The 10,000-nt window shown below is 38.6% G+C and overlaps 1 protein-coding gene across 1 annotated transcript in view; it reads right to left on the bottom strand.

Moving 5' to 3' along the window:
* LOC137625703 (monocarboxylate transporter 12-like) overlaps positions 1–10,000 on the bottom strand; it is a 28,774-nt gene that overhangs the window by 6,671 nt on the left and 12,103 nt on the right. Inside the window, exons 2-6 of the mRNA XM_068356607.1 lie at positions 3,452–3,873; positions 2,603–2,772; positions 1,842–1,985; positions 806–1,421; positions 453–673 (exon numbers count right to left, since the gene is read on the bottom strand). Of these exons, the coding sequence (XP_068212708.1) occupies positions 453–673; positions 806–1,421; positions 1,842–1,985; positions 2,603–2,772; positions 3,452–3,849 (1,549 nt within the window). The 5' untranslated portion in view covers positions 3,850–3,873. The remainder of the gene's footprint in view (positions 1–452; positions 674–805; positions 1,422–1,841; positions 1,986–2,602; positions 2,773–3,451; positions 3,874–10,000) is intronic.

Genomic DNA, 10,000 nt, shown 5'->3' on the forward strand with positions numbered 1-10,000 from the left:
TTTTTATATTTAAGGATTATATTAATTTAGATTAGAATGGTTACAAATAATCCCAAGTCTCCTTAACTCTAGTAACCTACCTTATCTAAAGTGAAGACTCTAGTATGCTAAGGTGAATTATGGGAGTATCACTGTTTGAAAGATTGGAAAATGATAAGATAAGAAGAATGGCAAGTGAAGTAAAGATTACTTAGATACTTAGATAAGAGTCACGACTGAGATGGTCTGGGCACGTGGTAAGGACGGGTTGTGGGGAGGGAGTGAGGGCGGCTTGGGATGGATGAAGATCAAGAGGGAGGCAGATAATTAGATGACGACGAGGTGAGGGATGCCGCGGAGAGAAGAGGTTTGGTGGAAAAGGATGCCCTTGATCGAAAGCATTTGAGAGGGCGTATCAGGCAACCGACCCCTTATGTAGGGATAACAGTAGGGAAGAAGTAGTATTATCTTACCCAAAAGAGATGGATATCCAAAGTTGAAGATTCCTTGGAACATCCTGAAGAAGCCCCAAGTTGAGGCCATTGATTCCCCTCCGAATTGGTCCGCCAGGAGAACGTTGACGAGCGTCCAGTAGAAGGCCATGCAGAGGGAGTACATGGTAGCGAAGACCATCAGGTGCCACATGTTTGTACATAATGGCACAGTGAGGCATCCGATGCCCCCGATTAGTAAGCTGTTAATATCATGGGGGGAAAAAAAGTGATATAAAATGCTTTGCCTTTTCCTTATTGAATATGGAGCCCCTTTCTAGTCAACAAAGAATAATGGATTTGGCACTGAATCAAAAAATGCTATGAATATTTACCTACTGATAAATCCATATCTCTTATTGGCCTTTTCTCTGTTGAAAATGATTCCGCAGAGGAGTCTGAAGATAATATCACAGCAGGAAGTATAAGAGGCGATGGCCGAGTTCTCCATATCGGTGAGGCCGATCGCCCTGCCGTAGAGAGACGCATAGAAGATGGCATTGGGCAGAGCAGCCGCCGAACACATCATGGTGAACAAGTACACGAGGTACGCCGGGTTCTTAAAGAATGTGAAATCCAGTGCCTTCCTCTTCTCGCCATCAGGTTTGGCTGCAGCGACAGCAACTTGCCTCATCTTCTTGATCTGGATATCTGTCACAGCGTAGTCGTTTTGCTTCTCCTTCCAGTACATTACCTGGACCAGCTTTTCGTGAACGTTGAACGGTCGCAAGAGCATCCCAACCACCAGTAGCTGGAGCATGACTCCGGCGATGATGATGAACGTTCCTCGCAGACCATAGTGATGCTGCACGAGGACTACCAGAGGAGAGAACAAGAACCCTCCAGTCGGGTTTCCAGCGGCTCGGAAGCCGTTGGCTAGAGAGCGCTTCTTGTCGAAATAATCCGTAACCAAGAGGAAGCCTGGGGTCTCCACCATACACATTCCTATGCCTGGAATAATTCATGGAAGTTAATCTAAAGGTAGAACATACTGTTAAAAATACTTAATTTTAATCAGAAATTCTCAGTAAAAATTATACTGTTCTCAGCCGTATTTCAGTAAATACAGGCCATCATAATTTCTACCCTACTTTATTATCTCCACAGTTTGTGGCCATGATATCCCTCCTTAATGTTAATATATCCGTTTTTAAAACGGTAAATCCATTGCAACAATTATTCTAGGACTTTTAGCGTTTTTTTACGGCCAATTTTCAAGTGTAAGAAGAAACGGATATCCAAAGACTGATAAGGAATAAGGGCAATATAAGCCTGGAAAACCTAACGTGAATATAAATATTTATAAGAAGATTAACAAATTTGAAATTTCTGATACTAACAGAGAAAACTACTGGTTTTAGAAGAACTTACCTACCACTCCCCCTAAGGTCACTGCCAGGTAAGGGATGTTTAAGGCTGGAACGGCCAGAAGGAATCCTGTGACACACAGGATCCCTCCGGTGATGACACACTTCCGAGGACCGACGATCAGAGTTAGGGCGCCCATGGCCGGAGCTGAGGAGATATGGAGGATTAGCTTCGTGAATTTGTTTTCTGTTTTTTTTTTTTTTTTTTTTGTTCAGTTTAAAAATCTTTAAAGAGGATTCAACTCAAATGAAAGGACCAAGTGGTTAGGCAAATACTTATATTTCTATTGTACTATATATCAACATTATACAAACACAACTATATATATACAGTATATATATATATATATATATATATATATATATATATATATATATATATATATATATATATATATATATATATATTTACATATAAACATAAATATATATATAATATATATAATATATATTCTTTTAAATATTAAATAATACTTTTCAACATTAAATTTCCCCTACCTTTTGAATAAAAAACCTACAAGGGAATCATATATGATAAATTCATCTACTTAAGCTAGGATTCGAACGTATATAGTGTATTTATATATATATATATATATATATATATATATATATATATATATATATATATATATATATATATATATATGTATGTATATATATATATGTATATATATATATATATATATATATATATATATATATATATATATATATATATATATACACAGTGGATTCTTTATTTTGATGCCTAATAGGACTTACCCAACAGCCCCCTGAATCCAACTAATAAGCCTATGATCCACCCTGACTGTGAGCCTGTGGCATCAGGAAAGTAATCCAGAATGAGACTGTATGTAATCCCGAAGCTCTTTACGTAACCCGCGGTTATCGTATTGATTAGAAAGACCAACAGGACTACCAACCACGCGTACCTGTAGAAAGAAAAAATAAGTTTATATAATTGGTCATATGTTTGTATTTTACACCCCTCTATTCGTGATTGATAGGTCCGTGGTTCACTTTGGACTTATCGCCCGCCGGTTTTACGTATAGGTGAGGGGGATTAATGTGTGTGGGTGTAAGGTATAAAAGTGTGGGGGCTGGCTATTAACTAAATAATACAAGAGTGATAACTCTAAACGTCCATTTCACTCTACAAAGAGTAAAATTTTATGTCACTTTACTCATGAGTGGATTCGAACCCAATTAAAATGAGTTTGATAAAGTGATGGTAGTGAATTTAATATTCAGCCATGTCAAAAAATGGCCGAAAAGAAATGTTTAAGCCTCATTATGGTTGTGGTGGCCTATTTGAAACGTCCCTGCATAGCAGTTGGTTGGACGAAGGTTCTAGGCCCACTCAAGCTTTTGAGATTCTAATAGTGTCTGTAACTTCACCATCCTATTGAGCAAGGGGGAGCCTATAGGTCTATGTGCTGAGTCATCAGCAGCCTCTTCCTGGCTCCCTCTGTTCATAGTTTACAGAGGAGGCTTAGGAGCTGATTATATGTACTGTATATAGTCAATTTCTAGTTCATTGGCCTGTGCCTTGCCTCTGCCATTCATGAATGACCTTTAAACCTACTAATGCAGAAAGGAGCTCCTACCTACCCATGATCCTTCGCCGATGGTGGGCCAGGAATTGATTCCAAGGATTCCTCGAGATCAAGCCCAATGACCTGTGGCTGGTTATTCCTCAGGGGGTCGATGGAGTCCTTCCGGAAGGACGCCAGAGACAATGATACTTGGCTGAGGCCATCCTGACTACCTAGGTTTCTGATCAAGGGCTTCTTCCCCACAAGATTCAAGTTGAGCAGAGGAGTTCTCCTGTCGAGGCTCCGGTTGGAACGAAGCGGGGGAAGAGGTGACGAACCTGCTGAACTGAAATTACTTTGTCTGTCCTCGCTCAACCTGACGTCCGGAATACCCCACGCGTCGTTCATCGGCGAGGTCTTAGACTTGTCTTGAACGAAAATGGATCGAGCTGATTTTCTCTGGTCGGGGTCCATGGTTGGTTTTCTAGCCGGGAATTTCTGAAAGTAAATGCATGTATTAGTTTTTTTTTTTTTTTTTTTTGGCTTGCCCTTGAGCCAGGGTCAATTATAAATGACCTAAGGGTTCAATTCTTTTAGTTTTCAATGCCTTTTTCGTCACTTTTTTTATCTTGATTTTAGATGAATTTGCTTACTAGTCAATTATAAATGACCTAAGGGTTTTGTTTTAGTTTTCAATGCCTTATTCGTCACTATTTTTTGTTTTCAGCTTTATATTAGATGGTTTTCTTGGCTTGCTAGAGTCAATCATGAATGAACCAAGAATTTTGTACTATGGTTTTCAATGCCTTTTTCATCGCTATTTCTTTTCTATCTTGACATTAATAGTTTTGTTGGTTTATTAGAGTAAATTATGAAGGACATAAGAATTTTATTATTTAGTTTTAAATGAATTTTTTTTTAATGGGAAATATATTAGATAGTTTTTTGGGAGATTAATCTATTCAGGGTCAGCCAGAATCAATTATAATTGACCATACAGTTTTGTTCTTTTCGTTATTACATCATTTCTTTTCCATCTTTACTTGACTGAAGGTAAAATAGGAAATAATTTTATCCAAATATTGCAGGTTTAAAAAATATATACGTTTAACTACAAATCTATAGATTTTCCGGTTGTTGAAAAAGAATAAATATTTAGTTTTTGTTCAATGTTATTTCTATCAAGTTTTTATGAAATTACTAGGAATCGAGGCAAAATATAATATTTCATATTCATACATTCAATTATACATAATTTTTTTAATCTGTATATTTGCCTTGTCAGTGCCTTGTTACTATCCCTTTTACCACCAATGGACGTACCGGTACGTTTCACAAAACTCATCCCTTTACCCCCAATGGACGTACCGGTACGTTTCACAAAACTTATCCCTTTACCCCCAATGGACGTACCGGTACGTTTCACAAAACTCATCCCTTTACCCCCTATGGACGTACCGGTACGTTTCACAAAACTCATCCCTTTACCCCCAATGGACGTACCGGTACGTTTCACAAAACTCATCCCTTTACCCCCAATGGACGTACCGGTACGTTTCACAAAACTCATCCCTTTACCCCCAATGGACGTACCGGTACGTTTCACAAAACTCATCCCTTTACCCCCAATGGACGTACCGGTACGTTTCACAAAACTCATCCCTTTACCCCCAATGGACGTACCGGTACGTTTCACAAAACTCATCCCTTTACCCCCTATGGACGTACCGGTACGTTTCACAAAACTCATCCCTTTACCCCCTATGGACGTACCGGTACGTTTCACAAAACTCATCCCTTTACCCCCATGGACGTACTGGTACGTCTGCAAAAAACTGCTATTTACATTTTTTTTTTTTTGGATATTTTTGATAACTTTATGAGAAACTTAAGGCATTTTCCAAAAGAATGTGACCAACCTGACCTCTCTATGACGAAAATTAAGGCTGTTAGAGCAATTTAAAAAATATATATTGCAAAATGTGCTTGAAAAAAAAAAAACGCCCGGGGTTAAGGGTTGGAAAGTTCCAAATAGCCTGTGGGTCTATAATAATCATTACCATTATCATAATTCTTATTATTACTATCACAGAAGAATAGAATCACGTTTATTTAGATATCTTTATAACTGAAACCCATCATTTTCCTCATGGTAAGGATAGAAGAAACTCTTTAGCTATGGGGAGCAGCTCTTCTTGGAGAAGGATACTCCAAAGTCAAACCATTGTTCTCTAGTCTTGGGTAGTGCCACAGCCTCTCTACCGTGGCCTCTCACTGTCTTTGGTTAGAGTTCTCTTGCTTGAGGGTACACTCGGTCACGCTAGTGCCATAGCCTCTCTACCGTGGCCTTTCATTGTCTTTGGTTAGAGTTCTCTTGCTTGAGGGTACACTCGGGCACGCTAGTGCCATAGCCTCTCTACCGTGGCCTTTCATTGTCTTTGGTTAGAGTTCTCTTGCTTGAGGGTACACTCGGGCACGCTAGTGCCATAGCCTCTCTACCGTGGCCTTTCACTGTCTTTGGTTAGAGTTCTCTTGCTTGAGGGTACACTCGGGCACGCTAGTGCCATAGCCTCTCTACCGTGGCCTTTCACTGTCTTTGGTTAGAGTTCTCTTGCTTGAGGGTACACTCGGGCACGCTAGTGCCATAGCCTCTCTACCGTGGCCTTTCACTGTCTTTGGTTAGAGTTCTCTTGCTTGAGGGTACACTCGGGCACGCTAGTGCCATAGCCTCTCTACCGTGGCCTTTCACTGTCTTTGGTTAGAGTGCTCTTGCTTGAGGCTACACTCGGGCTCGCTAGTGCCATAGCCTCTCTACCGTGGCCTTTCACTGTCTTTGGTTAGAGTTCTCTTGCTTGAGGCTACACTCGGGCACGCTATTGCCATAGCCTCTCTACCAAGGCCTTTCACTGTCTTTGGTTAGAGTTCTCTTGCTTGAGGCTACACTCGGGCTCGCTAGTGCCATAGCCTCTCTACCATGGCCTTTCACTGTCTTTGGTTAGAGTTCTCTTGCTTGAGGGTACACTCGGTTACGTTGTTTAGCTTATTTCTCTTCCGCCTGTGTTTTTTTTTTTTTTTTTATACTTTTTATATGAAAGATCTAATTTAATGTTGTTACTGTTCTTAGTATATTTTATTTTGATCGTTTATTATTTTTCTTGTTTTTATTTTCTTGTTTCTTTTCCTCACTGGATTATTTTTCCATGTTGGAGCCCTTAGGTTTATAGCATCTTGACTTTCCAATTAGTGTTGTAGCTTAGCTTATGATAATATTAATAATAATAATTATAATAATAATAATAATAATAATAATAATAATAATAATAATAATAACAATATATGTAATAATAATAATAATAATAATAATAATAATAATAATAATAATAATAATAACATTTATAACAATAGTTATAATAATATTTATATTAATGATAATAATAATAATAATAATAATAATAATAATAATAATAATAATAATAATAATAATTCATATTATTATTGATAATAATAATATTTATATTATTAATAATAATAATAATAATAATAATAATAATAATAATAATAATAATAATGATGATGATGATGATAATAATAATCGTTGACACCACAATCGATATAAATATTAACATAGCCATTATTATCAGCCCACCCTTCAATGACCACTCCTACCCCCTCCGCCTCCCTCCCCCCTCCTACCCCCATAACCCCCTACCCTCCTATAACCCTAATCCAACTGACCAACAAATGAGCCTATCTCTGACCCCCCCCCCCCCACCCACCCCCCCAGGAGGGTGTTTGTCAACAAAGGTTGTTTATGAGTTCGTAAGTCTGTTTTTATGGCGCCACTTCGACCAACTTTGAGTGTCTATAAACAGCCTGTTTGGAAGAGCGGGGGGGGGGGGGGGAGGGAAGGTCGTTAGAAATCATTTAAGTGTATCATCCTTAATGGGTGGTTGTAATCTGCCTATTTTTGCTGTAACTGCTTTTAACAATAAGGCTAATGATAATAGTCTTCCATTGTTCTCTTGCTTGAGAGTACACTCAGGCACACTAATCTATCTTATTTCTCTTCCTCTTGTTTTGGTAAAGTTTTTATAGTTTATATAGGAAATATTCATTTTAATGTTACTGTTCTTAAAATCTTATATTATATTCTTGTTTCCTTTCCTCACTGGGCTATTTTCCCCCTTTTGAGCTCCTGGGCTTAGAGCATCCTGCTTTTCCCACTAGGGTTGTAGCTTTGCAAGTAGTAATAATAATAATAATAATAATAATAATAATAATAATAACAATAATAAAAATAATGGTCTTCCACTGTCTTGGGTTAGAGTTCTCTTGCTTGAGAGTACAATCGGGCACACTAATCTATCTTATTTCTCTTCCTCTTGTTTTGTTAAAGTTTTTATAGTTTATATAGGAAATTTTATTTTAATGTCACTGTTCTTAAAATCGTGTATTTTTCCTTGTTTCCTTTCCTCACTGGGCTATTTTCCCCCTTTTGAGCCCCTGGGCTTATAGCATCCTGCTTTTACCACTAGGGTTGTAATAATAATAATGATAATAATAATAATAATAATAATGGTCTTCCACTGTCTTGGATGAGAGTTTTCTTGCTTGAGAGTACACTCGGGCACACTAATCTATCTTATTTCTCTTCTTGTTGTGTTAAAGTTTTTATAGTTTATATAGGAAATATTTACTTTAATGTTACTGTTCTTAAAATCGTATATTTTTCCTTGTTTCCTTTCCTCACTGGGCTATTTTCCCTTTTTGAGCCCCTGGGCTTATAGCATCCTGCTTTTCCAGCTAGGGTTGTAGCTTAGCAAGTAATAATAATAATAATAATTAATAATAATAATAATAATAATAATAATAAAACACTGTAAGCATTGTAACTTTAACTAAGGATATTATATATGTATTTTATTTAGAAAATTAATAATAATGACGAGAATAATGAGTTTCATTGAAGATAATTTTATTGCATATAAAAATGGGGCTATATATCAGTTTAGTGAGATCTGTTACAATATGTTCATGAGTCGTATTTCAATGAAACGATCTTCAACAGATTTTTTAGCGTTAATTTTGCTGTTCGCCTTCTTTATTTCTCAATTTTTATTCTTTCGTCTGTACTTGGCTATGTTAAGTCATCGGTAAGGGAGTGCAAATTGCATAGAAAACGGTAAATAAGGTATAGCTGCTATTCGTCACCAGAGGTCGCCAAGTGTCTCCTATTCGTTGCTAGAGGTCACCAAGTATCTCCTATTCGTTACTAGGGGTCGCCAAGTGTCTCCTATTCGTTGCTAGAGGTCACCAAGTATCTCCTATTCGTTACTAGGGGTCGCCAAGTGTCTCCTATTCGTTACTAGGGGTCGCCAAGTGTCTCCTATTCGTTACTAGGGGTCGCCAAGTGTCTCCTATTCGTTACTAGGGGTCGCCAAGTGTCTCCTATTCGTTACTAGAGGTCGCCAAGTGTCTCCTATTCGTTACTAGAGGTCGCCAAGTGTCTCCTATTCGTTACTAGAGGTTACCAAGTGTCTTCTATTCGTTACTAGAGGTCACCAAGTGTCTTCTATTCGTTACTAGAGGTCGCCAAGTGTCTCCTATTCGTTACTAGAAGTCACCAAGTGTCTCCTATTCGTTACTAGAGGTTACCAAGTGTCTCCTATTCGTTACTAGAGGTCACCAAGTGTCTTCTATTCGTTACTAGAGGTCGCCAAGTGTCTCCTATTCGTTACTAGAGGTCACCAAGTGTCTTCTATTCGTTACTAGAGGTCGCCAAGTGTCTCCTATTCGTTACTAGAGGTTACCAAGTGTCTTCTATTCGTTACTAGAGGTCACCAAGTGTCTTCTATTCGTTACTAGAGGTCGCCAATTGTCTCCTATTCGTTACTAGAGGTCACCAAGTGTCTTCTATTCGTTACTAGAGGTCACCAAGTGTCTTCTATTCGTTACTAGAGGTCGCCAAGTGTCTCCTATTCGTTACTAGAGGTCACCAAGTGTCTCCTATTCGTTACTAGAGGTCACCAAGTGTCTTCTATTCGTTACTAGAGGTCGCCAAGTGTCTCCTATTCGTTACCAGAGGTCGCCAAGTGTCTCCTATTCGTTACTAGAGGTCACCAAGTCTCTCCTATTTTAGAGGTCGCCAAGTGTCTCCTATTCGTTACTAGAGGTCACCAAGTGTCTTCTATTCGTTACTAGAGGTCGCCAAGTGTCTCCTATTCGTTACTAGAGGTCACCAAGTGTCTTCTATTCGTTACTAGAGGTCACCAAGTGTCTTCTATTCGTTACTAGAGGTCACCAAGTGTCTCCTATTCGTTACTAGAGGTCACCAAGTGTCTTCTATTCGTTACTAGAGGTCACCAAGTGTCTCCTATTCGTTACCAGAGGTCGCCAAGTGTCTCCTATTCGTTACTAGAGGTCGCCAAGTGTCTCCTATTCGTTACTAGAGGTCGCCAAATGTCTCCTATTCGTTACTAGAGGTCGCCAAGTGTTTCCTATTCGTTACTGAGGTCGCCAAGTGTCTCCAATTCATTACTAGAGGTCGTCAAGTGTCTCCTATTCGTTACTAGAGGTCGCCAAGTGTCTCCTATTCGTTACTAGAGGTCACCAAGTCTCTCCTATT

This window comes from Palaemon carinicauda, chromosome 32 (assembly GCF_036898095.1).
Source record: "Palaemon carinicauda isolate YSFRI2023 chromosome 32, ASM3689809v2, whole genome shotgun sequence".
NCBI classification, from domain to species: Eukaryota; Metazoa; Arthropoda; class Malacostraca; order Decapoda; family Palaemonidae; genus Palaemon; species Palaemon carinicauda.